The 26700-nt window shown below is 41.2% G+C and overlaps 2 protein-coding genes across 6 annotated transcripts; one reads left to right on the top strand and one right to left on the bottom strand.

Annotated features, from left to right (window-relative positions):
- Positions 1 to 1613: 1613 nt before the first annotated feature.
- zfta (zinc finger translocation associated) lies at positions 1614 to 14056 on the bottom strand. 5 transcript variants are annotated; one of them, XM_042400790.1, is made up of 5 exons: positions 13990 to 14056; positions 9607 to 10122; positions 7503 to 7868; positions 6271 to 6726; positions 1614 to 5389 (listed from the first exon to the last, which is right to left on the bottom strand). In XM_042400790.1, exons 2-5 carry the CDS (start codon positions 10070 to 10072, stop codon positions 4899 to 4901), a joined length of 1779 nt encoding a protein of 592 aa, XP_042256724.1. In that variant the 5' UTR covers positions 10073 to 10122; positions 13990 to 14056; the 3' UTR covers positions 1614 to 4898. The 5 variants fall into 5 exon arrangements, with proteins under 5 accessions (XP_042256724.1, XP_042256723.1, XP_042256721.1 ...); XM_042400789.1 differs by having other exon boundaries at positions 13968 to 14051; XM_042400787.1 differs by lacking the exon at positions 13990 to 14056 and adding an exon at positions 12023 to 12680 and having other exon boundaries at positions 7503 to 7865.
- On the top strand, positions 14020 to 26305 carry si:dkey-28a3.2. Its single transcript, XM_042400785.1, has 7 exons — positions 14020 to 14126; positions 15532 to 19077; positions 20577 to 21272; positions 21511 to 21560; positions 21649 to 21710; positions 21798 to 22115; positions 23665 to 26305. The coding sequence occupies exons 2-7, from the start codon at positions 15754 to 15756 to the stop codon at positions 23679 to 23681; spliced, it is 4467 nt and encodes a 1488-aa protein (XP_042256719.1). The 5' UTR covers positions 14020 to 14126; positions 15532 to 15753; the 3' UTR covers positions 23682 to 26305.
- The last annotated feature ends 395 nt before the right edge of the window (positions 26306 to 26700 follow it).

Below are 26700 nucleotides of genomic sequence, written 5' to 3'. Positions count from 1 at the left end.
TGCCAGTGCTAAATTAGTGGAGTCGTCTTTTAAGTAAAAACCTCCAAAAGTGTAGTTTATTGACTGCTAAACATAAAGTCATTTTTGAAGAACCAGGCAGGTCAAGAATTTAGAGAATAATTTTAGCTGGCTAAAATTACGTTAGCCTGGATTAAGTAAAATGTGTGAAGAATAGTGCACAATGTCATTCTGGAAAGTAAAGCAGTAGTAAGCAAATGGTGGCTTGTGAAAATATTTGGCCCCTTGATGAAAGCAGAAGTTTTGATTTTCATAATTTACATCAAAGCTTAAACACATTTTTTCACAAATTTACTGTAGATAACACATTCTTATAAATCTGTTTTAATTTTAAATGAATTAAAAGAAATAAACTAAACATATAGGACTGCGTTTCCACGGTTTATGACCCCCCAATGAAACGTCCAGAAAACACTGACCCATGGTTGAAGCTAACTGCTGACCGCTATGTTCTTTAAAACATAGTTTAACTAATCCAGGCTAACATGTTCTTAGCTGGCTAAAATGATCCTGTTCATTCTGATCCACCTAACCAGGTTTAAAAAGGTTTGATTTGTTAATTTAGACTCAAGTTATCTTGAATAACAGCAGTCTTTTATTGTGAAGTAAGGGTAACATGAGTAGTGAGTTGACACCATTATAATTGGCTGAATGCCGATCATATTATCGTACTGTTGGTTGGCTGACATGCCACTGTAGTGCTTTCAGTGTTTAAATGACACATTAACATCTAAATTTCACAATTACTGTTTTCTGGTTCCATTGGTCAATTAGTGATAACAGAAACAGTGAGCTCATCATTGCATCATCATTAAGCGTCCCAAACCTGATTAGGATTGGTTCGGTTTTTGAACTGATTTTGTTTTATCATGTGACACATTTTCCATTGCATAGCCAGATTTTTTATGATTGCTCAATAATTTAAATATTCTCATTGAAAATCATAATTATGCCATTATTTCTCTATTGATGCCCATAATAACAAAAACATCCTTGAGGGATTTGTCGCTCTGTTGTGAAGAACTACAAAATCCAAGTTTGTGTCAAATGATCAACAATCAAATGAAGCTAACTTATAAAAGTCAACAGAACAAGATCCAGGATTTCACTGTCAAACAAACACTGCAGCAGCTGTTTTGAGGGCTTCCTCCTCTCTGGTTGAAGACCTCTGGATACTCTGACACATCCTGCAGCTCACTATTTACTTTTGTGGGTTACCCATTACATTTTCTACTTTTTGTATGGAATGTGTGATGTGGCATGTAGGTGGATAGAGTGTTTGGGAGGTGACGGTGTAGTAAGTGTTTCCAATTGAGAAAAGGAGTGGAGGGGGCATGGGGTTTGAGTGGCGTGGGCATTTACAAGGACAGCAGAGCCTAAGCAAGAGATTACACTACAGGAAATGTAGGATCCAGTGTTTTTGGAGTTTGACCTGTACAAGTAACTAAAATTCAGCATGACCTTTTGAATGAAATGAGCTGCTGTAGTGTTTACTTACTTGAAAACCTCCCAGGATCTTGGTCATGATGGCATATACCAGTCAGTATAAATAATAAATAGTCTTCATCTGTAAATAAGCAGACAGGCTTGCGGTGTTGAGTATTTATTCAAAGATCGTTGAGGAGAGAATGCATATCTCACATGTTGGCCATGTACAGATGAAAGGTGAGCAGACAAGGTGAAAGTTAAGATACATGAGGAGCAGAGTCATGGTTAGCATCTCTCCCCGCACCATCATACACATACACACTATAAACACATACACACAAGCACATACTGTATCTCATTCCAACAAATCATTCATTTCACTGTAACTTACTTCATTTTAAATATTAAGTGCTATGTCAGGACTCTTCTAGAGTGATGTGGGGGCTTATTCTTACCCAAAGTGGACCAATGAAATGGAAATACGAGTGTAGCATGGGAAGACTTTTCCTTCACTAAATTACGTTTGTATCAAAAGCATCAACTGAGCAAATTCTGTCAAATCTGATTATTCTGCAAAAGTTGAACCATTTAGAAGTCATGTGTCATTCACATTTATGTAAGACGTGAGTATTACGGCCACTGTTAGGGAAGAAAACTACATTTCATAAATATAATCAAAACATTCTGAGAAGATATTGTAATGTCATAAGAGTAAAGTCCTGATTTAGAGAAAAGAAGATTTTAAGAATAGAGTCATTATTTCAGGAAAAAAAATCTGAATTAAGAGAAAAAAGTCAGTATTACTATATAAAGTTTCAAGGTTTGCTATACTTGAAGTATATAATGTTGGAATGTTATGAGGAGATTTGATATATTAAAGTACATGTGCATGTTTTCCTGACAGGCCAATAAATATTTCTTTATATTATTCATCCCAAAATATTACATTATTCACATATATTATGACTTTATTCTTGAAACATTTTCACTTTTTCTTGTAATATTATGACTTTTTTTCCTCAAAAGTATGACTTTATTCTAATATTACATCTCAAATATTCTGACTTTTTTCACTATATTGCATTTTTTCTCGAAATATTATGACTCGTTTCTCTAAATATTGAGACTTTTTCCTCCTGATGCCTTTTTTCAAAATTTGGACATGATACTAATGCTAACACTTTATTTCCCTGAAATATCTACTGTTACATTTCCTGCACAATTATAGCTTTATCGTAAAAACTTTCTGACTTTTTCCTCTAAATATTTCGACTTTTAATTTGAAATTTTTCTTGTTGTAATTGTAACGGTGGCCCTAACGCTCTGCTGTATTTACGGCATCACCTTTAAAACCAAAGCTGACACATGTATCCAGTATCTTCAGATGTTCCTTAAAGATTACTGATGAAATGGTTTTCGATGGAAACAGAATCCCTGAGTTACATTTTCCAGGTAAAGAAGTGACGTTTCATGGCAAACTTTTCTTTCTCAGACAGCTGTAAGTTCTTCTTTTGTTGCATAAACTTTGTACAGTGAATGAAAAAATTGAGCAGTATCAAAGCTGGAGAAAACTTTTCAAAGTGAATGCAAAAGTCCAATGAACCATCTCCAGCCTTTAAAGAGCAACGTCTTTCATGAGTTGTAGAATGAAGTAGAAAAACTGGACATAGTTACAAACACGTTCTGTAGAAACCAGGGTGCATAAAAGTGCTTGTATAAAGGAAAATAATTTTTCATATATTTACATAATCTTTTTGTGCAGCTTTTTAGCTAAGATGGGTTGTGGGTGACGAGAGAGGATGCAGGCCGGTGAATAACACAGAGATAACATATCTCATTATAATGGATGAGTAAGAGGAGGATGCCCTTCTCCTCTGCTGTAAACAAGGAATTAAATAGACTAGAGAGATCTGATCTGACTGACTGCACGCTGGCATTCATTGTCTTAAGCAATAACATCAAACACAGTCTCATTCAACTGGGCGTACACAAGGAAAGCAAGGGGGTTGTAGTACATTTTTGGGGACAAAGTGCTGTGTTGTCTTCAGACACATTATAGTAAAACTAATTCACCTCGGCCTTGCTGAAGACTCTTTTTCTTCTAACTTCCTGAGAGCGTAAGACTCTGGCCCCAACCAGAAACAAAACCCAGACTTCTTCCTGGACATGAAATCATAACAAGTAGGCAGGAAATACTATGACTACAAACATAAAACATTTTGGGGTTTAAAAAAATCAAAGTCCAGGCAGGTGGGGGTGTTTAAAGAACAGAACAAAAGCCCCAATTCTCAGTATGAGTAGCTGGTCAGACCAGAGACGGAGTAGGTGGTGAAGAAGCTACTGTAGCTGGCGAGCTAACTGGTATCATGCTAAATAGCCAGGAATACGTTAGCGCTAGGCCAACCACAATAGCCCACCAAGCTACCTGGTTTGCTAACTGCCAGTTAGCAAGATAGCTAGCTCGGTCATTAACTGAACAATTATGTAATAATTATATAAAACTAAATGGTGCAACACAGCCAGTATGATAGTTCCCTCTATTTTGGAGGAAACTGTTTTGTATTGGTCAACAGCACCATTTCATGTCTCAAAGTTCACTAGAGACACTAAAGCTCTGTGCGGATTTACTTAACATCTGCGACTCAATTCTTCCTATTGCACCAGTTCCTTTAGAATGGATTGATTTGACTTTGAAATTTTGATGTCAGAAATGCAGGTTTGTTCAGGTCTTTACCTGAGGACCTTATGTGATCTGTAGAGGTGTAGAGCTTGACTGTAATCTGTCAAGCACATTTTTTTTCTGAAAGCTTGCTTAGCTTGTAGTTGTCAGGCTGCAGTGGAAATGACTCAAACCTTTAAAAGCTTTTTTGGCACAAATTTAAGGGGTTCATGTAATTACTCAGGAAGAAGCCCCGTCTGAGTCAGAATGTTGATCTTTCAACAGGCTGAACTTATTCTATGCTACTGTCATTTACAGCACAGTATGTTAGGTTTTAATAGGAACTGGAGGTATTTGGTGAAAGTTTTTGGTAGATAAATCTGAACAAAAACCAGATTGTGGTTATCCATGCAAATGTGTGCACACAGATGTGAGGGGTCATTTCCTAAATCCCATGAGGTCCTCAGGAACAACTGGTCCTGTTTTACACAGGGATTCAGTTTCAAATGAGACTGGACTTGGATTTTTTTAGGGCCATGACAATTTATGTTATTAGGTACCTGCCACTTTATCCTCAGCAGTGCTCTCACATCCGGATTTAAAGGGAAATTCCAGTATTTGACAACCTGTGTGTTCATGTGGTCATGGTAACATTTTACTTTTTCTATTGTAGAGATTTAGGAAATGTCAAATGACTGACGATTGACAAATACCTGAATTTCCCTTTAAGAAAGACAGCAGGAGGCTGTTTCTGAGCAGGGGCCACACGAGGAGCAACAGATGGAAGCCCTTTCTAAGTGCCAAAGTGTGCTGGAGAAGGAGCCAGCTCAGTGTGTCCGTGGTCCTGGGAGGAGAAGCAGTCATCAGAGTGGATGAAGTGCAGGGCGTTCTGGTTGTAGCTCAGCATGGCCTGCTGCTTCTCCTCCGGGCTGTAGTCCAGCGAGTGGGGGTGCACCTGCTGGATGTGCCTCTTGATGGTGCTGACCTTCAGTGTGGCCAGAGTGGCTCCACACACCATGCAGATGAGCCCGTGTCTCCGGCAGTCGTAATCCATCAGGTATTCCATCCTCCAGCGCACCTGGTAGTTCCTGCGCTGGTCCTTCCCGGGGTAATGGCCGTGACGAGAGGGTGTGGCTGTGGCGCTGCTGTCCCTCGCTTTGCCCTTCCCTCCGCTCACACCCTCCTCCTTCTTCACCATTTTGCTGGGTGTTCTGACATCAGGGGAGCTGTCCTCATTCAGCTCTCCTGTGGTATTCAGGACATCAGCTTCACTCGGGCTGATTTCTGCTGAAACAATAGATGAATGAGGGGGATGGTGCTGTTGTAGTTCAAATACATAAAACTAGTCTTGTCTTTTTCCCTCGCCAAGTACTACTAACAAAGCCCCCATCCTTCAATCAAAAGCTTGTATTTACTACAGTACCAGTCAATGTTTGGACACATTCATTCTTCCCATTCATTTGAATGAGAAAGTGTGTCCAAACATTTGAATGCTACTGTGTCTTAAAGCTGCACCATGGTAAGATTTTCAGGTATTTGTGAAATTTCCAAACACTAGAAATTCTCAAATAAAAGCCAGAATAATGTCAGGGTCTCAAATAATACACCAATTAAAATATGAATGGGTAAAAAACACTGAGGGGTGGTAGAATTATCTGTACTATTATGGCTCACATGATACATTTAATATATACAGTACAACATAGTGATGTCATACGCACCTCTCTGCTGCTCTCACTTTCTCTTTGTAACAGAAAATGATCCCATCACATCTACTTCGACATTTTTTTGATCGACCACAAGCTATCTTCAATGCAAATCAACTTCCTGCAAAGCTTTCAGATTAAAAGCCTCCAATGAAAGGGAAGGAATATGCCCTCTGATCCAGCAGAGAGCTTTTAATGTGAAACATCAATGCAGGAAGTGTTGAGTGCTGTGGAGATGTACACTGTACTGAATTTGTCAAGACAAGTAAACATGGAGGAAGTGTTGATTTTGCAATAGCAGTAAATTAAAACAGGAGCAGATGAGAAAACAGTGAAATGTGAAATGTTTTCTAACAGGGAAAATAGAGAATAAAGCCTTGTCTCTAATAAGTCTCTTTCATATATAAAGTAAATGTACAGTTTCACAGTAGTATGTAACAGTGGCTGGAAACATCTTACCGTCTTGTATTTGCATGCCTTCACTAGAATAATCTTTGGTCCAGGCTGCAGCCATGGCCTCCCTTTCTTGTCTGCTCAGGGTTGTGGTCTCGGGGTGACATTCCTGGATATGGTGGCGGAAGCTGCTGACCTTGGTTTCGTGCAGGACCTGAGAACACACCATGCAGAAGGTGCCGCGGCCCTGAGGCCCGTAAGCCACCAGGTAGTCGAGGCGAAGCCGCCACGGGTTGCCCCCGCGCAGCCGCCTCTTCCTGGGCTGGCGGAGGGGCTGGGGTCCCTGCTGTGGAGCTCCAACGCCTCCGTCCTCACCGATAAGACAAGTGTCCTGAGTTAATGTGCCATCGCCGTCTGGGTACAAGTCAGCGTTGATCTGGATGGCCTCCACATCCTGAGCAAAGAGGTCCACCTCGCCTTCTTTGGTGTTGGGCTCTGATTTGATTGAGTTTTCGGACTCCTCTGTTATGAAGCAGAAGATTTAAAAGATATACAATTATTAGTATGCAACAACTACAGTTCCCATGAGGTTTTGCCACTGTGCTTGTGTCAGAGACTCATGGGAGCTGGTGAATGATAAAACCACATAATCATCCAGGAGGATGCTGATGGAGCACACTGAGATGCTCCTAAACTCAACAGACATGGACTGCGCTCTGAGATTCAAGAGGGTGACGGGACATCCAGGCTGCTCGGCTCACCCTGTTACCATGGCAACACTGATCCCGATAAGCAGTGATAAAAAGGCTCGGTGGGCGGCGGATAGATGGATTTGGTGCTTGTGACGCTGATGCATTTCAAATGTCAGACTGATGAGGGACAAAATGATCAAACTCCACATTATCTGGTTCTATAGATAGTTTTATCCAACAGCCCCCAGTGGGAAGGCATCTGACATATATATTGACATTGCTTGACTCATTTTTTAATCAGACGTCACACGGCTCCCTCTGGACACACAAAACGCTTTACACTACTTTTAACACATGTGCAGTAATAATCCCAACACCTGAAAAATCAGTGCAGTTCCCCTATAAGCGCCAAGCTAATTGTCACTGGTAAATTACACACAAACACACTTGATTCAGGCTGTTTGGTTTGAATAAACTCTGACTGCACATACAGTGCAGTGGTCAAATTTGTGTGAAATATGCAAGAAAATATGTTTTTTCACACTAATGTTGTGGTAAGTCTGCAATTAGGTCTTCTCTCTATGAGTAAAAGCTTTTTGTTCTCACCATGAGTCTGAGCCCAGGCCTGCAGGATGCAGTGCTTCTCCTCTGAGCTGTAGACTAAGGAGTTGGGGTGGGTGTCCAGCACGTGGCTCTTGATGTGGTCCAGGTGAAGTGAGGGCAGCTCGCCTCCACATACCATGCACAGCAGCCGGCCAGCCTCTGCCTCGTACTCCATCAGGAACTCCTGGCGGAACCAGGCGTGCAGCGAGTCGTTCAGGTAGCGTTCCAGGGTGCGGGCTGATGGCCCGGGGATGTCCTGCTCCTCCTCCCCCTCCTGGGGCTGAGGGGCTTCACCTGCCTCAGAGTGAGGAGACAGGCTGGGGGGTTGCTGTGGCTGCTCTTGGGGTGTAATGGGGTCCGGGGGTTCTGCTGAGAATCAAGAAAAATGTATTTAGACAATGGCAGCAAATACTGTACAGCAGCAGATAGTCCAACTGGGGGGCCATGATGATTGGCCCTCATCACCTAAGTTTTGGACAGATAATACAGGAATTTAATTGAACTAATATGGTATTGTATTATAACTAGGGGAAAGACATAACTACATTTAAATTGTGTTTTATTGTTAATATTGTTAATAATAATTTATTTGATTCTGTTACTTATAGTTTATGTTCTAATTTATTTCATAATTATCTTTTTTATATTACTTATTTAGAGTATATAATTTGGAATGCTGTTTTATGTGCACAATAACACACCTACTGTATACTACTACTGTATGTAGCTGCAAAATTATGTCTAAAATGTATAAAAAATCAATCCTATGTGATACTATATTGATCCCTGCAGGAAAGCATATACTCAGCATCCTAACATTAGGAGTAATGGTTGAACTGGTGAGTGACAGTTGTGAAGCTGGGGCCTTGTTGGTGAGGGTTGTACAGGGAAACCCATGCAAATCTACAGAGAACATGCAAAACATAAAGAAAGGAGGCTTCATATAGACAATGAAGCAACTGTTATCACATGCTCTCTTGTTGGAAATTCAACCCACAACCATCTTCTCTATGAGGAAACACTGCTAACCACTGAGCCGCTAGAAAATCCCTTTATGTTCTCTTACTTTTGAGTTTTTTTTCACAACAATTATTCAGCTTTTACTGCTTTGCTTTACTGTCATTGTAACATTAAATAAATGAGATGTAGCATGTTCATCAGTAAGCTTTACACATGTTGGTAGGTGGTGCATTTTTTCACCTCAGACGGAGCCAGGCTAGCTGTTTCCAATCTTTATGCTAAGCTACGCTAACTGTACTGACTCCAGCTAACTACCTAACACACAGAAATGAGAAAGAACTTTGCACTGAAAAGAAGCACTGATGGCTTTAGTCATGATTTTAGATACTCAGCCATGCCTCCCAAAGACTTTTGCCTTTCACAATTTCTAAATATTTTATCTTTTTTTTTTTTTTTACATTGTATTTATTCAACCTAGCTGTAAATCATGTATCTGCTTTCTAAATGATTCTAAAGCCTATATCCTGAAAAAGACCGTGAAAATGTAAAGTCCCTCTCAGGTTGGTAAACCCTGAAAACTCCCAGAAAACATCCCAAGGGACATGACCTCAGTGTCCTCAACTGCTCTGATCACTACTTCTAAAAAATCCTGTGTACAGCCCTGTGTACGTAGCGTGTCATAGCGGTGTCGTTTTACAGCTGAGTTGTAAATGTCAGATGTCAGATTTTCCCAAAGCACATGAACGCAGCATAAAGATAACCCATTTTAACCCATTTTGGGTTTTTTGTTTCTTTGGAATGTCACAAAAAATTACAGTATTTGCTTTATTTATGATAAATGTTCAGCAAAATAATAATAAGGTCATAATCTAAATTTGAAAAGAAAACTCATAACTTTAATTTTCAAGATCAAATATTCTATTCTGTGATTTTTTTTCTTTATGATCTTCAATATATTTATTCAGTATATTTTACATTGACTACCTCAAAACAGTCCTTCTCTCTCCAACTCCCTGCACATCATCACTGAATGATGACATCATCCTCTCCCTCTCACACAGCACCACGCCGAGACACAAACTCATACTGCCACCAAGTGTGAGATTTAGAAAACTAACCAATCCATACTGAGTAGAGTCCTACCCACCAGCAGCATGTTGGCCTGAGTCCAACGACTCCTCTTCTCCCTGAGGTGAAGGTCCAGCAGCAGAACTGTACGACCTCTGACCTCCCCCCAGGCTCAGGTGGCTCTCCCAGCCCGAGCGGATCACCTCCTTGTCGGCAGCGCTCCACAGCAGGGAGTCTGGGTGCTTCTGTCTGATGTGTCTCTTGATAGTGCTGAGCTTCAAGGTGGCCAGCGAGCTGCCGCACACCATGCAGATCATCCCATGCCGCTGGGGGTCAAAGTCCATCAGGTACTCGCTGCGCCAGTACTCGTGGTAGTAGCGGCGGTGGTCCCGGCCTGGAATCCGGCTGAGGCCCGGACGTGAGGCCCGCTGGACCCTGGGTTTGCGTCCAGAAGGCCCAGGGGCCGGGGAGAGGAGAAGTGGGTGGTCGGGGCCCTCTGTGATGCTCCAGTAGCTGGTGCCTGGAGATCTGACAGGCGTGACCATGCCAGCCTCTGATTCTTCCTCACCATGACCATTGGCGAGACCATCCTCTTCTGAGAGGAACAACAGAGAATACAGAGTCATGTAGTTTCAGGAGATATGTTTAGAGCAACTGAAAATCTTGAAGACATGTAAATATCTAAAAGTCAGGACGTTCAACAATACTTTGACTGATTGGCTGATACAGACTTCCAGTCCAATAGCAGTGCTCTTTTTTTCTTTTTCAATTTCAGATGTATTACCTGATTGTGTGAACCTGACTGGGATCATTCTCAAGTGTGACGGAACATGAGGCCGTACGTGCACATCACTTCTTATATACTGAGATGCCGTTGCTCTTAAAGGTTTAGGTCATTTTTATCAAATTTTGTAATGACAGTGACAAATAAGCCGTATCTAATATGGATCGGGCCGATACCTGATTTCACAAGACCAATGTTGGTGCTGATACTGACCCAGTGCATCAGATTGGTGCTTCACTACACATAGTGATGAAAACATGTGAAGCAAACATCATCTGGGAGTAGAATTTAAAGTCACCACTACCTCTATTTTACACTGATATACAGTGAGAAAAAGTATACTCTATCTATTAGGGCCCAACTGATAAACAGGCTAACATTAGTCACAGATATCAGTACATGTTGCCTGATAAGTGACAAGTAATTCCAGCATGGAAACGCCAAAGAGATGTAATTTAGAACAGTGTCGCTGTTATGAAGATTTTCAAGATTTACATCATTTTTGGGAAAGATGCTTATTCACTTTCTAGTGGAGAATTAGATGAGGATATCGATATCACTCTCAATACCACTCAGTATGCTGTTCTAGAGGGGATCTATGTGCCAGACTATTTCTTGGAAGGTAGCCATTGCCAGGCAGCCAGAGGAGACTCAAGAAATTTACTGCTATCAACCCAGAAATAGTCCTGACACATAATTCCCTCTAAGTGAATAAGCCACGACGTGTCGTTTTTACACAGAGGTTTTTGTGCAGATTAAACTAACACATATAATGTGTTGAGCTAGCTTTAGAGGTGCTGACAGATTGATTTTGTTAATTTTGGATGGAGCCAGGCTAGTTGTTTCCCCCTGTTTCCAGCCTTTATGCTAAGCTAAGCTAACTGGCTGCTGGCTGTAGCCTATACGTTTAGAGTGGTGGCAGAATAAGCATATTTCCAAAAATGTCAAACTTAAGCTTTAAAAACCAAAGTTAGTGGATCATTATCAATAAAATGTTATGTGTTTATGTAAAAAATAATGCTGGCTGATGTATGGTTGTGATATTGATATTGATATTATTATCAGTCTATTAAATCCATTATTGGCCAGGCTGTAATATCTGTGTGCTGACGGTGGAGCTTATGTCTGTTGGGTATTTAAACTATTCAGACTAGCTGTTTAAATGGATGATTAACTCATTTGAAATCATACATCACAGAAAGTAGCCTTACATGATAAGTTACATCATATAAAATATATTGGCCTGTATAGATTTTGTTGGCTGGTGAATATTGGAGTTCATGGATTTCACAGTTTTAGTTTTACAACTATCACTCTTTAAAGATTGTGATATACCTGTATAGCTTTTACCATTCAATTAGTTTGAGTGCTTAAATTTTAGTTTAAACATCAAAGGCCTTGAATTTATTGATGTTCTAATATGGGTTATTTATTATAATAACCCGTATTATTATTGTTCTTTCATTGGCACAGTGGCCGCCGCTGGCCACTGGGTGGCGGCTGTGTGTCGCGGTGTGCTGCCTGCCTGCCTGCGTGCTGTTGAGCCTTTGTTTATAGGAGCCACAGAGACAGAGGGGCCATGCTGCTCCATGGCATTGTCCCTGACACGGATTAACTGGCTGGCTGACAATGGCCGTGGCTCTGACAGCCACGCAGACCCACTTTGCGGTGGGAAACACCAAGAATAATAACACTCGCTTTTTTTCTTTACCTCCCAAGTCACTCTCCCCTCGCGTCGCTTCCTCCTCTCCGCTTATTATTAATGAGAGCAGCTCAGCCTGCTCGGCACACCGGAGGTCCACAGGCTCGCTTTCCCCCGTTTCTTTCTCTTCCATCACTGGCCCGGCTGCTGTGTTAATAGTGGCTAGTGTTCCTCCTTCCTTCACTGTACCGTAGCGCTGAAGCGGGACATGTCACACTAAAAACAACAACATGTTACAACAGTAACATGTTCACAACGCACGGCGCCGCTCGTCACGCATCTGGCCGGCGCGCTATAACGAGCCCATCGCTGAGGAGCCCGAGCTGTGCGGAGCCAACTTAACTTTTCCTAGAATCTCACAGTCATGTATTCCGCTGCGAATAGACCCGCTGCTCCGTCCGGCTCTGTGTGCTCGCCTCAGCGCAGGCCTCCAGTAATGTATTTTAAGGCTCCTGCTTGTCTTCAGGGTGGGGAGCCGGACTAGGGGCCCCTGGGGCTCCTTAAGGGGCTCCTGGGTAAATTTAAAGAGACAGTAGCAGCGTCGACAATGCACACCCACCCCGGGGGGGCAAACGGAGCAGCAGGCGCTAATACTGATAAGCTGCTAATACTAATGCTGTTGTTCTCACAAAATCATGCGGTGATAGAGGCGGTTTCGTTCGGCAAAGCATCGGTTAAAACACGAGGCGGGTCCACTGCAAATCAGGGCCCCACAAGCTCCAGCTCATATTATTCTGTGCTGGAGATCCCATGTGCAGTTTTTTTTATAAAATCCTGTGTTTACTGTTGTTTAGCTACATTGCTGGTCTATTCCAGTTCATAGCTTGCGTTATATTACATAGGGCTGCAACTAACGTTCATTTTCATTATCGGATAACCTGCTCATTGATATTCTCTATTAATGTTTGTTCTGTAAAACGTAGGAAATAGTGTAAAATGTCTATCACACACTCCCAGAGCCCACGTTAAAACAGACCTGTCATCACCAGCAAATATGCACACTTGAGAAGCTGGAACCAGTGAATTTTTGGCATTTTTGGATTATTAAAATTGCTGACGATCATTTTTTTTGTTAATCGATTTCCAGCGATAGTCACACATTTCCTTACTGTGTTATTTGTATAAATTTCATTATATATAATTTTTTATATTTGTATTTTGTTAGGCCCCTTCTCAAGTTCAGTAGCGTTTGATTCAAAGATGAATATAAAATCAACCAATTAATTATACTTTTGTCCAGACGGCCCTTGTGTAGATGGACTAATTGATTCAGCTCCAATCATACATTCTCTTGTTTGATGTTCTTTGTAGTAATTCAGTAAATATTGAAACAAAAATGCCCCCCCTCATTGACTTAAAGATTTATATTTGCAAATGTGTCTATTTTTAATCCCATTTTTTCTTCAAACTGGCCTCTTATATGATACACATCTCATGTTATTGCATATTGCGTATTATTTAAACTATACATTGGACTGTAGCTCTACCCCTGATGTTTCAGCACAAACCCCAACATCAATTGAGGTCATCTGTAGAAAAATCCAATAAATCAATGGACCTTTGTCCAGCTGTTCCATGTTGGAAAAGACTATGTTTTATTGCAAGCTTTAGCCTACGTAATCTCTGTGCATTGTCACTGAATTTTCTTTGGAGCATTTATTGAATTTTTCTCCTGCTCCACATTCAGGCTTCACTAAACAGTGAAATAACAAATGAGGTTAGGCCTAATTAGCAGCCAGTCAGACAGGCTGATGTTGTTAAACACAACTCACAGCCACAATTACGTGAAATAATATTGAATGTATACTTAGTAATGGGTTAGAAAGTATGGGGGCGTTGTACTATACTGTCTCTATGTGTCCACGCCATACTACACACACAAACACACACACACACACACACACACACACACACACACACACACACACACACACACACACACACACACACACACCGAGCGAGCATCCAGGTCCCACATCCTGGTACTTTTCAGCGTTGTCAAGGCAGCCTCAGAGCACGGCTGGCTGGCGGAAAGTAGCTGCGGTGTCCTGGCAAAATATCTGTCCAAAAACGTTCACAAAAACTGTCCCGGAAAGTTAGGTGTAACTAAAAGGTAACGGATATGCATGTTTTTCTTCCACATGTTTCCAAGCGTCCTGCTTTACGACAGTAATGTGCGGGTTTTTTCGCTTCTTTTAGACAGGCAGCAGAGTCAGACAGGCGCCAGTCCGTGTGGACAAGAGGAGGAAGATTTGTCCATTGTGCCGCTGCGAAAGACAGCGCTTAACACACCATTTACGCCCTAATGTAGCATTTGTATTAGTTAGTCTCTGCATGTAATGTTAGTGGTGCTTCAGTTGGGTTGCTTCGCTGTGTTTATAATCAAACAGACACAGAATAAAGAATAAAAATGGCTCTCGACAGATATAATTTGTGATAGAAAGGGACAGCTTTAAAGGGACAGTGTCACTGCTTCCTTCCTGCTTCCTGTAGCTTTCACATGTTCACGTTGACGATGTGTTTGTGTCAAAAAACATGCGGTGGAATAGAAATATTTCATGTTAATCATTTTAAATGTCACGTTTAAAATATTAAGCTAACTATCATGTGCTCTGTCTCACGTGGAAATCGCACACTGTGTACAAGTGCAGTGATAGATGAGGTGGGCGTTTAGTCCCTATGCATTGTCTTTATCATTTACCCACAAAGGCAGTCGTCACTGGGAATTGAAACACTTTCTATAGTGGGCCCAAATATGATATTTATTAGTATTTTTAAAAGTAGGCCTACATGTGTCAAATAACCTAATACCACGCCTGTATTTCAGTTCATTGCGTGTGAAACGTTTTACGTATGAAAGCCCTCTGCAATCTGAATTTGTTCTCACCTTAAATGTGATTCCCATGTGATCAAATGTGAAACAGTAATTTATGTAATTGCATTACATGTGAAATCTCTGGAAACCAGTGTTTCCAGACATTTCACATATAGTGTGCTTTTCACACTATGAAAAGCAATTTCACATGTGATAAATGTGGTTTTATCATACCTGCAATCTGTTATTCACATGCAATATTACATGTGAAATAATATGTTTTTAAATGTGATGCCTTACCTTTCACATGTGAAATGTTTGAAATCAGTTTAAATCATTTTATCATGTGAATTTACCACCTGTCAAATGTGTCTACAGGTCAATTTAACATTTTTTGATAGAAATGTTCATAACTCCATTTGAAATACTTTTGTTTAGGAAATCATATCAGCAGATAATTCAGGATCAGTGTTCCCTTCATTGGTTGATGGTGGTTTGTTTAGTAATTTATTACATTGAACAGAGCATACATTATATTTCTCCCCCTTAACCTTAGAAAATATAGTCATTTTTATCTGAAGGTCCTGATACTGATATTGAATTACTTTGTTACATCCTAGTGTTCTTGCCCCAGATTGCTTATATGTTGGTTCATGTTTATAACAATGTAAGATGCAACTAAGGTTTATTTTCTGTTCCTCAGGACACCTGCATACTGATGTGATGTCTGAGAGATTTGGCAGTTGCTCAGGAGAGCAAGAACACCCACTGCAGCATCATACAGCAGTACACCATGTAAGTTAGTGGCACTTCATTGTGCAGAAAGCATTCTGGACTGAAGAGATGAACTGAATCAGCGTGACGAGGGAAGAGCTGGCCAGTACTGTTGGATGAGAACTGATGGGCTGTCTAAGCTGGCAATAGCATGCCAACTATTAAAGGTAAAGGTGGTTCAACGTCCCATCGCTACCGGCCTGCCTCAGAGTATGATGATGCCACCCTCGCCCAAAAGAGAGAATACTGGAGAACCAAGAAACGAGAGCAGAGGGCCCGACTGTCAGAGCGTAGAGGACAGCCAACTCAAGACAGTCCAGAAAAACTCCCACATCTAAATGCCACTGCAGTGGTGAATTCCAGTTTATCCGGTTCATTTGCTGCTTCTTCTTCTCCTTTGCAGAGTAATGATGACTCATACAAAACAGCCAATGTCTGTCTTACATCACAAAGTGGAAATACAGTGGGGGACAGCTCAGTTGAAGCCACTGAGAGCCAAAAAGAGAAGTGGCTCCAGACGATGAAACCCAAAGTCTTGCCTCAGTTGTCAGCGTCATGTTCTATGTCAGCCAAAGCTGTTGGGGACGACACAGCCACAGTGAAATGCATAAAAGGAAGGGGTGCTGTGGGCAGAACTGTTTCCTCACTCACACCCAGTGGAACCCAGATGAATACCAGTTCCTCAGTGCCTCCAGTCAGAGTGACCAGAATTACCAATGGCAGCTCCACTAAAGCAACACCTCAGCCATGCGTGTCTATGCAGGGTGCATCAGTCCCCAAAACGCAACATAAGGCACACGTTGCATTGCGCATTCAGCCCAAACACCTACACACCAATGTGACCACAGGTACGATTCTTGTGTCTTCTCCATGTGGCTCCATGTCTATTAAAACAGAAGACAAAGCAGCAAACACAACACCTCACATTGGAATAAAGAGTGCCTTGGTCACTACACAGAGGGCTAAAGGTGTTGGCAACTCACAACCTTCACTGGAGTCTGAGGAGGATAGGGCAGCCAGGCGCAGAGAGCACTGGAGGATCAAAAAGCGAGAGCAGAGAGCAAAGACAGCAGCACAGCTAGCTAAAGCCAGAGAGAGGACACAGAGCGCAGAAGTGACATTAGAGAGGCAAACAGCACAAAAAACTGGCCTCTTGGATGGCGCTGGTCTTCCACATCTACCATCTCAGTCGTTTTTGAGAGGAGCAGGCCAGAAGCAGTGGCCAACTCAGGTCAAGACTTCATTTACATCTGCCAAGAGAGAGAATTATAAACTGCAAAGAGGGGTAGCAAATGTACCTACAGGTAACCAGCAAGCCGATCAGATAAGAGTACAAAATCCGCATGGGTATAAACCAACACAAACAACATTCATATCAGATGTTAGTCCTGAGAAAAAGCCAGGAGAATCATTGAGAAAGCTTCCAAGTTATGTACATCTTTCCAATGTTACCCGAGGGATCGCCAGATGTAAAACACCTAGACAGAGGTTCATTGAAGCCCAGAGGAATTTCATGAATCAAAGAAACATAAGAGGAAGATCCCTGTCGCTTGCGTCACTCTTCTGTACCAGAAATATCCCCAAAATTGACCCCAATGACACACCTGAGCAGATAATAGCCAAACGGCGAGAATACTGGCGGATTAAAAAGCGTGAACAGCGAGCTAAGCTGTCAATGGAGGTGAAGGCTCGGTTGAAGGAGAAAGACTCTCTGATGCGAAGAGTGAAACGTTACCAGAAGATCCTAGAGGAGATGAGGAGGGCTAGAGCGCTGACCCAGTCAGCAGGAAGCACCCTTACCCACGCCTCTGAGACCATTGGAGGGTTCATCAAAGAGGACGGGACAGTGACCATTAACATTCCCCAGATTTCGGTGGATCACAACACAGCAGCACACAAAAGTGAAGAAGAGCTTCATGTTGTTTCTAATAATACCCCCATCACACAACCTCAACATCAGCCTGACATTAAACAGAGAGGTATTGCACCCATTCGTGTAAAGCAGCCTCCCCCTCCACTCCGCCCCGCTCAGGTGAAAGTCTGTTTTCCACTTGCTGGACAGTCGGTCAGCAAGACTCCAAGACTACTTTCAATCAGACCAAGGCCTCAACTCAAAAGCACAACTGCAACTGTTCCAAAGTCACACCCACAAGCAGTCCAAACTGTCAGTCAGCTCACACTCACTCATCCTCAAGCCCCTCAAAATGCTGTTTCTGGAGGACCATCAGCAGGGTTGAACCTTGGTGGCTGTGTCATGAAAATGGCTGTCTCAAGCAGTGCACCATCACTATCAGCGCTTACTTTTGATCCAGAGATGACGGAGGAAGAAAGGATGGCAAAGAAGCGGGAGTACTGGAGGGTGAAGAAGCGTGAGCAGCGAGCAGCTCGTGCTGCCCGACTGAAGCAGGGTGTCTTACAAGCAAGGGCCAATGCAGCCTTACAAAGGAGGAAGGCCCAGAGACAAGTAGCAGTAACCACTGTACCACTGAGCAGAAGTCCTGCTAAGCAAACAGTAAATGCACAACCTCTCTCCGACATCAGAGTGCCTGTTACGCCAAATGCAAATGAGATAAAACAAGAGAGTGAGTCTATGCCAGCAGTTGACCTAAATTCTCAACCAGAACAAGCCATCTGTCCAGATATCAAACCCCCAGCGTCCCCACTACCACCACCACCTCCACCTCCAGCGCCTCAGCCAGAGCCTGACCCAGCTCTGAGTGCAGACAGCCAAGCTACCACTCTGCTAGCTGTGGCATCTATGAAGAAACTCCTGGAGGAATCACTTAGCACAGTGACGGATTGTAATAGTGAGCAGACTGACATTAAAGTGGAGACAATGGAAGAGGCCTCAGAACAAGAGATGAAGCCAAATTTACCCCAGCTCTTTTTTGAAAGTGATGAGGTGGCTCCTGTTGCTGCTGACCTGACGTTGCAGATAAAAAGTTGGCAGGCAGATACTGATACCTTGGCAGAAGCAGGTTCCCTAAGCCCTCATCTGAAGGACTCATCCCAGACACTTCCATCTCTTTCTACCTCTGATGAGGTAGTCATGCATCCCACCTGTGAGCATTCATCCCAAACCCCTTCGAACTTCATCATAAACCCCACAATGGAAGCCTCTGATGGTCCATCTTCACCACGCAGAGCCCAGAGGCTTCGTACCAAAAAAGCAGACCATCAGAAATGCTGCTCCCCAGAGCCTCCAAAACTGCATCACATACCCATGGACCAAATGCATCCACAGCAACAACACTGTGAGCAACAGTGTCAGGCACAAGAGCAAGGCCAAGACAGCAGCTCAGCATCAGCACAAAGGTATCACAGCATGGTGATGGAGCAGAGTGGCCTGACCAGCCTACAGAAGAAGAGGGAGTATTGGAAGCTGATGAAGAGGCAGCAAAGGGCTCGGTTAAAGGCCAGGCAGAAAGAGAGACCAGGAGAATGCAGCAATCGGCTTTCCCAGAGAAACATCCAGGTGAAGTGACAGATGGCAGTAATATTTAATTCCTACTCATTAGCCATAAGTGAAGTTTAAGTTCTCTTTCAGTGTAGCAAGTAGCCAAAGTACTATTATTTATACTATCAGTACTTTTATTAGTACTACTATAAAATTATTGTTATCAAGATAAATGGCTCTTCAGAGTGTGTTTGTGTTTATTGTGTTTAGTAAAAAAGTCAATTCACATTAATGTGGTTTTCTCAATCTTGTAAGTTTTTTGAAAGCTCTGCATTCATGAGACATGACATCTGTTTTTAAGAATGTCAGAGCCCAGTGAAGTGAGCTACATTTTTTAAATTAATAACTTAGATTGCCTTTTGCTTTCAGATTCCCAGCATGACACTAAAGTGCAGAAAACACAAAATCATTGACACTTTTTAAGAAAGAAACAAGGCAGTCTGTGTTCTCAACACTTAAACCACTTGAGTGATGAAATTACAACCTCACAAATTCCATTTGAAGGCAGCTATAAAAACAATCTGTGAGTTCCAATAAGACTTTCACAGTGTGCCAAGGTCTAGGGTCATGGAATATGTCATTGTTGAACATTTGTTAATAATGACAAGGTGCTCAGATATTTCTAGCCAGGGAAATTCCAGGACCATGTTTCAGCTTTTCAAAAAAATGATGAAAAGAACCCTTTCTCTGATGAAATCCATTACTTTAAAGAAACCTGTGGAAGCCCGCAAAAGGACATGAACAAAAATATTTTTCATGTTTCTGGTTTGCCCCAGAAATTATCTGGTTTTTTGGTGTGCACCAGATAGTTTCAAGCCTGTACCAGTTAGTTTCTGGTGCACTCCAGAAGAACATGTTTGGGGGGGCTGGAGCTTTCAAAAGTTCTTGCATATATCTTTTTAGAGGTTCTATACATCGAGAGCATCAGAAACTATCCATAAACAATCCAGTTTCTGGTGCTCAACTGGAGGTACTTAGTGCTGAGGCATTTAGATATTCTTGCCTCAAAACTTCAGCAGTCAGGATGCTTGGTTACCTGTAAAATAGACCACTAAAGACCAACTTTACTAGCTTTTAGCCCTTGGTGGATGGTGAACCCTGAATGTCCTGAATCCATAGTTTATTTTAACAAAAGTTGATGACCCACAAAAGTTATTCAGGGGCAAAGTTTTGCCATTTTACACTGTCTACACTGTGCACTTCCAGTGATGTAACATGGTCTTTTGACTTTGGCAGTGAATGTCAATTGGTTTGTAAGCACAAAGAGATCAGGCTAGACCTTTCACGCATGGCCAGTGTCGACTCTTGCTAAAACCTTAATCATTACACTGCAAACCTCTCTCTGGCATTTGCAACTTGAACAGCAAAAATAAAGGGTGATGAATCTTATTAAAGCTAGAATGTTTCAGAAAGATAATTCACTAATTGATGCATTTAATTGTAATTTTAACTGTAATTTGATTTAATTTTAATAATTGAGATAAATTTTTTGTTCATGTTATATTGTTGTCTTGCAGGCACCAGGTCTGGTTATTATCAACACTGTTAAGGGTGTAAATCCTGCAGCAAAACCAGTCCTTCAGCCCAAGCCGTCCATTGCTTCCCTTACTGCAGTGACCAGCATCCCTACTGTCCTGGTGGTTAGCCCTACAACTTGTAATGCTGAGCAGTCACCTGACACACTCCAGGTGAAACTGCCCGTCACCAGTGTCTCCTGTTCACCCAACAGTGAGAAGAACGACATGAATTTTGGGCCATCACAGATCGTGTCTGACTGTGTAGGAGCTCCCGAGAATAAGCCACAAGCCATACTAGCTTCACGAAAATGGATGTCTAGAAGCACAGATGTAGACCCAGCCCCCTCCCTCCCTACCCTGATGCCCCCAGACAACCCTCTGTCCAGCATCAACCTACAACCCTTCGAACCCCCTGGTCAAATTCCAAATTCCTCCCTCAGTCCAATCAAAATCTCTCAGAGCCCCAAACATTTAGTACAACCTCTCACCAAGCTGGCACCATTAAGCACAATGGTTCCTCCAAAACTTATCCCAGGGGAGTCTGAGGAGGACTTTCTGAGGAGGAAGCGGGAGTACTGGAGGATAAAAAAGAAGGAGCAGAGAGCCAGGAAGGCCATTCGGGATAGAGGAATCACCCCAAGGAGAGCCTCCAACAACTGGAGGCCCATCCTACCTGCCCAGGACCTACAGACACAGGTAAGAGTTGCTTGGGTGTATTAAAAAACACTTGTCAGGTTACACGCATCCTGAAAATGCACATATGAACTTGACAATAAGCATAACAAATTATATGACATCCATTTTCTGAACACATTCTGGCTGCTACTTTCACAGTAAAGGGTTCACACACCCAAATCAATTAGACATTTTCTTTTTTCTTTTTCTTTAATTTTTCTCAAAGCCAGATTTTCTTCTCTCTGTCTAATCCCTGTAGGATTCTGGTCAGTGGGTGAACTCCTCTGAGGAGTCAGAACATCTATTGAGGTAGGAAACTTGTTTTGCTCCTGTTCCACGTTGTTGTTGCCGGTTCGATGTACAATAATAATGACTATAACTGTTCTCTCTTTTGCAGCAATTCAGTAGACACTGAGGCGGCATCCTTTTCATATCCAGATTACATAACACCAGTAGAAGGTGAAGTATTATCTCACTCTAAACCTAAGAGAATGCACATTGAAATGGCGAAATCACCACAAAACTTTCTTTTCACTGTCTCTTCAGATGAGTCAGTGCTTCTGTTCACTGACTATGAGAACAATAACGGTGAGGAAGGTTCTGTCTCGGAGGCCGTGTGGAGGAACCGCTACCTCATGGACTATGATCCGCTCAACCAGCTGCTTGTGTGCATGGTGTGTGGGGAGCTGCAGTACTCCCACAGCCTGGAGGGAGTGAGGGCCCACATCGACGAGGCCCACCCGGACACCTTGACCCTGGAGCCCGGGGAGCGACAGAGAATACTGGAGGCCTGGGATGAGCAGGTGTCCCAGCGGGAACGCTTCTTCACCAGCCAGCTCCAGCAGCATGGCGGGGCCCTGGCAGGTACAGAGGGTATTGTTTGTAGACATGAATGTTCAAGAAGTGAAATAAAGACTGACATAGGTGCTAAATATCAGGAACAATATTTTTGCTGGATTAGGGAGGATGATGAGGATGGTTTCCAAGGGAAAATACCCCATCAACTAGTTTACCCAGATTAGCATGATGTTTTTACTGAGTATGAAAATGAGACTATGTAACTTTTGAAAGAAGAAATAGCACAAGTAATTGTAATTCATACACAAGTTATAAAACACACACTTGATCAGTTCAATATACTCAGGGCTTTTGCTGCTATAGCTTTACTGCGTCTGGTAAGACAGTAGCTTATGGTGACTAATGTTAGCTAATGGTAGCTAACGTTGGTACATCAATGTTAATTAACTGGCTGATACTGGGGGTTTTATTCTAAATTCATTATATAAAGTATTTTAAATCATACAGTTTGACTGGTACTGTATATCAGCAAAACCTCCTGGCAAATGCATTTCCTGCATTTTATTGTTCTGTTACATTGTTAAAACAATATTTCTAGCGTATTAATTCTCCACTTGAAAACAGTAATATATCCCACGGTTTGCTTATTACTGAATAGGTGAGATGGGTGGGTCTCTCTGGCTCCAGAAGGTGCTAAACCTGTAAACGATTGTTAAACTGGCTTTAAAGTAAGACTGTAACTTTTGATAGAAGACATAACAGCCTGAATTTATAAGCAATAAAACACCCTTGATTAATTCAATACACTCAGCCTTATTTGGTCTGGTTACACCAGTAGCTAATGGTGGCTAATGTTAGCTAATGTTTCACAGCATAACTGATATTAGAGTCAGTTCACTGACTTTACAACTTTTCTTTATCTATGCTACTGTTCAATTAATGTTACATTTTAACATGTCATAGATGAACATTTCAATGTTGTTGTTTTTTTAACAAAATAAGAAGTTAACACACTTCCTCACCAGGAGACATGTTGTTTCCTGCTTATGGTAACTGTCCACTCGCTCTCAGACAGGTCACCTTATGATGATAAAAACCAGAGAAGGGTTAAGACTTAATGCTACTATTATTGAACTTAATGCTAATATTATTGTCATTCATATTAATGTTAGTTAACATGCTGACAAAGATTAGCTTGTTGCATAAGGTAATATTGTGTTATATTGTTGTGCAATGTTTTAAGGTTGTGGCTATTTCCTAGAGGCAGTTTGTATCAATGCAGACTTGGTATGTAGCAAACCCAAAAAAGAATCGACATAAAAGATTTTTTTGTTCATCTTTTGCCAGCACTACTAGGGGGGTTTAAATTGAAGGAATGTAATGTCAATGTCTACTTTTAGAGGCATAAAATGGTTAAAAATTATGTAATTATGTGTAGCAGAAGAATGTTTTGTCGTAATTCTTGTGTTAATGCTCTCATGACCCCCATGTTGGGAAGCAATCCTCCAGCCTTAAGAAAAACTAGTTACCGATCAGAATCATCAATATGTTGTTTGCTCCATCCAAGACTTTGACATTATTTTCATTCGCCAAACTTGTCTGACTTGTTTTGCAGAAGCACACAGGAACTGAACAGCAGAGATGAGGACTGCAGGAGACAAGTAAAGATCACAGACCAGGAGAAAAGGCCCACACTTAATTTGTCTTATTTATTGTATTGTTCTTTCTAAATCATTTGTTTATGTTCATAGAAAGTCACTTTGAAAGTGAATGCTGCACAAGGAACATTCACCCCAAAAACAGCTTTACCTCATTTCCTACCAGGGTTGTAATTTGGGTTTTTGGAAGCCAGTATGGACATTTTTATATTGAAGCTGCCACAACTGAGATTTTGTGACAATATTTAAATATTTAAAGAAACAGTCCAACAGTCTGATAAATACAGTGCTAAGCTAGGCTAAATGCATGGGCCTATCTTTGTACTGGACACAGATGAAACTGTTTTTAAAAGTTCTCAATACTTTTGCTGTATTTCCCAAAATGTTCAATTGTTCTTTAAAATTTGGCTATTTTAAGCCTCAACCACTGTATACATTCAATGTTTCCAGTATACTCCACATATTCCAATTTGATATGAATTCTAAAATGGCATTCAGGCCCTCATAGAACAAAAAAAAAATCCTTCCTTTAAAGCCAGACTATGTAACTTTTCAAAGCTCCTCTTAAGTCAAGTGCTTTAAATACATCACCATCATCTTAAATTATGTATAATTATATTTGTTGAGGTAAAACCATGGAAATGTTTATTGGTGTCATGCTAAAACCTAGCCTTATTACTTTTGGCCTGTTATCCACAGTGATGTGCAGAGCCTTGAGGTCACACATGGGGCTAACGTAACGTAGCATAATGTAGCATAAGTAGAAAAGAGCCATAAAGTCAGCAAACTGACTCCATAATGTCAGTTACACAGCAATATCTACCTAAGTTTTGCTAACATTAGCTAACATTAGCCCCAGTAAGCTACCGGTCATACCAGACCAAGTAAGAGTGTAGCAGCAAAACCTCTGAGAGTATTGAATTGAATAGTGAGTGTGATTTATTGCCTTGAATTCTAGTTTTTATTTGTAAGAGGACTGTGTTATTTCCTCTTCCAAAAGTTCCATAGTCTCGCTTTATGACCAATAAACAGTTATTAGCAGGTGTAGCGCACGCTGCAGCCAGTAATAAACCTTACCTATTCAGAGATAAGCAAACTGTGGGATACATGAGTGCTTTCAAATGAAGAACTTAATATACATTAAACACTGCCAAACTATTCAACAAATAAATAATTTGGGTAAAAAGTAATGAAAAGGCAACATAATATATATCTGTAGCTGTGGTCAGAATCATGCTCAGCTAAGCAGCACTGGCAGGTTAAAATCTGATATTTATGATACATTTAGAAGAAAAACCTCAATATCAGCCAGCCATAAGAGAAGGAACTGTGTCTACACCAGTGTGCAAAATAAAGGGGGTCTTAACAGCTGGGACACCCTGAAAATCTCAAAATGAAGTTTTAGGGGGGGTCTCAACCACAACAATAGTAATGTTTATTTTTATTTATTAAGTATCAAAATCTTTTGATAGTTTTTATGATAACACATTGAAAATATATTGCAGTCAAAGCATTTACGGCATTTGAATGCAATTTGCTCCGACTCTGCATATTTAAATGTCCAGTAAAAAATGTGAAAAGTGAATGTGAACTAATTCACAATATATACAAAATAAAAGTCCTTAATTTATCTCCAAGAAAAAGTCTTAAACAGAACTAACAAATAAACAGTAAAATAATGCAACCACCCTTGTTCTTGTATAGCTACTTGGATCTAGTGGCTGATGTATGCCTGTTCTGTTTTGGGGGGAACTGCCCATAGCACTGGGACCCCCGCACACTGGTCTACACACATACACAAGCAGCACAACAATGAAAGACTGTAGTCATTTGTAAGAGCTGACAGTTGCTGTTGGTTTTGTATAAAGTTTTCCTGCTACTTGCAGGCTTGCATTCAGGTCTGAGACTGTTCTAGACCCTTTTTAGTTAGTAGATTGTTGCATGGGCAAGTGAAACATCTTTTTGTATGTGGCATTGCACCATGCTGTTCTTCAAAGCCTGAACCTTACATATATTCCTCTATGACAACTTTTTCTATCAAGACAGCTTTTTTTACACTAACTTTCTCAACTCTGTAAAGATCTCCTGCAGTTCATCTTCTGCACTGTAAATACACAAAATACTAAAGTGGTTTTGAGATGCCAATTTTTTTTCTTTGACTGTGCTGTTTCACATTTTTGAGCAACTTTATTTATTATTTATTGAATCCCCTCTTATATAATAATTATTGATGATGCATTATTCATATCACTAGATAGCTCCATGTTAGAGAAGTATCTCATCTGTGAGTATTGAGGATTGAAAGGATTTCCTGCATGAGTAGTAAATGAATGAACAGTTGTATATCAGAGATGACCTCTGGAATGCATTCCAATGTTTTTTTGTTTTTTTTGTATGATTTTCATCAGGAGTAAAATGCTGAAATATTCTTCAGTTTGAGCACAATGCTGTGGAGGTCAGTCATGCTTGGAAAACTGCCTGCACAGTCACAACACAGTGGAAATAGCTGGATGTGACTCTGAGAATGTAATCTGATTTGTTTACCAGTTCAAAGGGAATGTTTAAATGCCTTTTCAGTAATAAACCTTTTCTACCTTTGGGCTTGTTCTTTGAAATCTTTTTTAACACTTTATTTTTATCATATTATTTGTCTGATTTCTACCTCAGAGCAAATGTTATAATTTTAATCATTTATTTATTGATTTTATTTAATTAAAGACGACCTTCTTTAGGAATATGCATGTGATCACAATATACTAAACTCAAAGTCTTTTGAAACAGGATCTTTCTAGAGGACAGGGCCCACAAATTGTTCATAATTAAAAATAATTATGAACGCCCAAATGATTCATGATGCACCTGGAGCCCTTGGGGTCCTGGGCTGTTGCCCACTTTGCCTGGTTGGTTAATCCAGCTGTGGTGAGTGTCTGTCACTGAATGAGAGAGACTGTACAGGTATCCATATTGATCATGAAACCACACTGAGAACTAAG

This window comes from Thunnus maccoyii, chromosome 22, assembly GCF_910596095.1.
Source record: "Thunnus maccoyii chromosome 22, fThuMac1.1, whole genome shotgun sequence".
NCBI classification, from domain to species: domain Eukaryota; kingdom Metazoa; phylum Chordata; class Actinopteri; order Scombriformes; family Scombridae; genus Thunnus; species Thunnus maccoyii.
Note: the sequence above shows the minus strand (reverse complement) of the source record. Positions and strands in the feature narration are given on the sequence as shown.

What these genes read in the sequence shown, in the direction of transcription:
- zfta (XM_042400786.1), bottom strand. Translation starts at nt 12,146, where the DNA reads ATGGAAGAGAAAGAAACGGGGGAAAGCGAGCCTGTGGACCTCCGGTGT. An exon ending in CTCAGGCCAACATGCTGCTG is followed by an intron (nt 7,869 to 9,606) that starts GTGGGTAGGACT and finishes CTTGATTCTCAG; the next exon opens with CAGAACCCCCGGACCCCATT. An exon ending in AGGCATGCAAATACAAGACG is followed by an intron (nt 5,390 to 6,270) that starts GTAAGATGTTTC and finishes TTGTTTCAGCAG; the next exon opens with AAATCAGCCCGAGTGAAGCT.
- si:dkey-28a3.2 (XM_042400785.1), top strand. Translation starts at nt 15,754, where the DNA reads ATGCCAACTATTAAAGGTAAAGGTGGTTCAACGTCCCATCGCTACCGG. An exon ending in CCCAGGACCTACAGACACAG is followed by an intron (nt 21,273 to 21,510) that starts GTAAGAGTTGCT and finishes TAATCCCTGTAG; the next exon opens with GATTCTGGTCAGTGGGTGAA. An exon ending in TTACATAACACCAGTAGAAG is followed by an intron (nt 21,711 to 21,797) that starts GTGAAGTATTAT and finishes CTGTCTCTTCAG; the next exon opens with ATGAGTCAGTGCTTCTGTTC.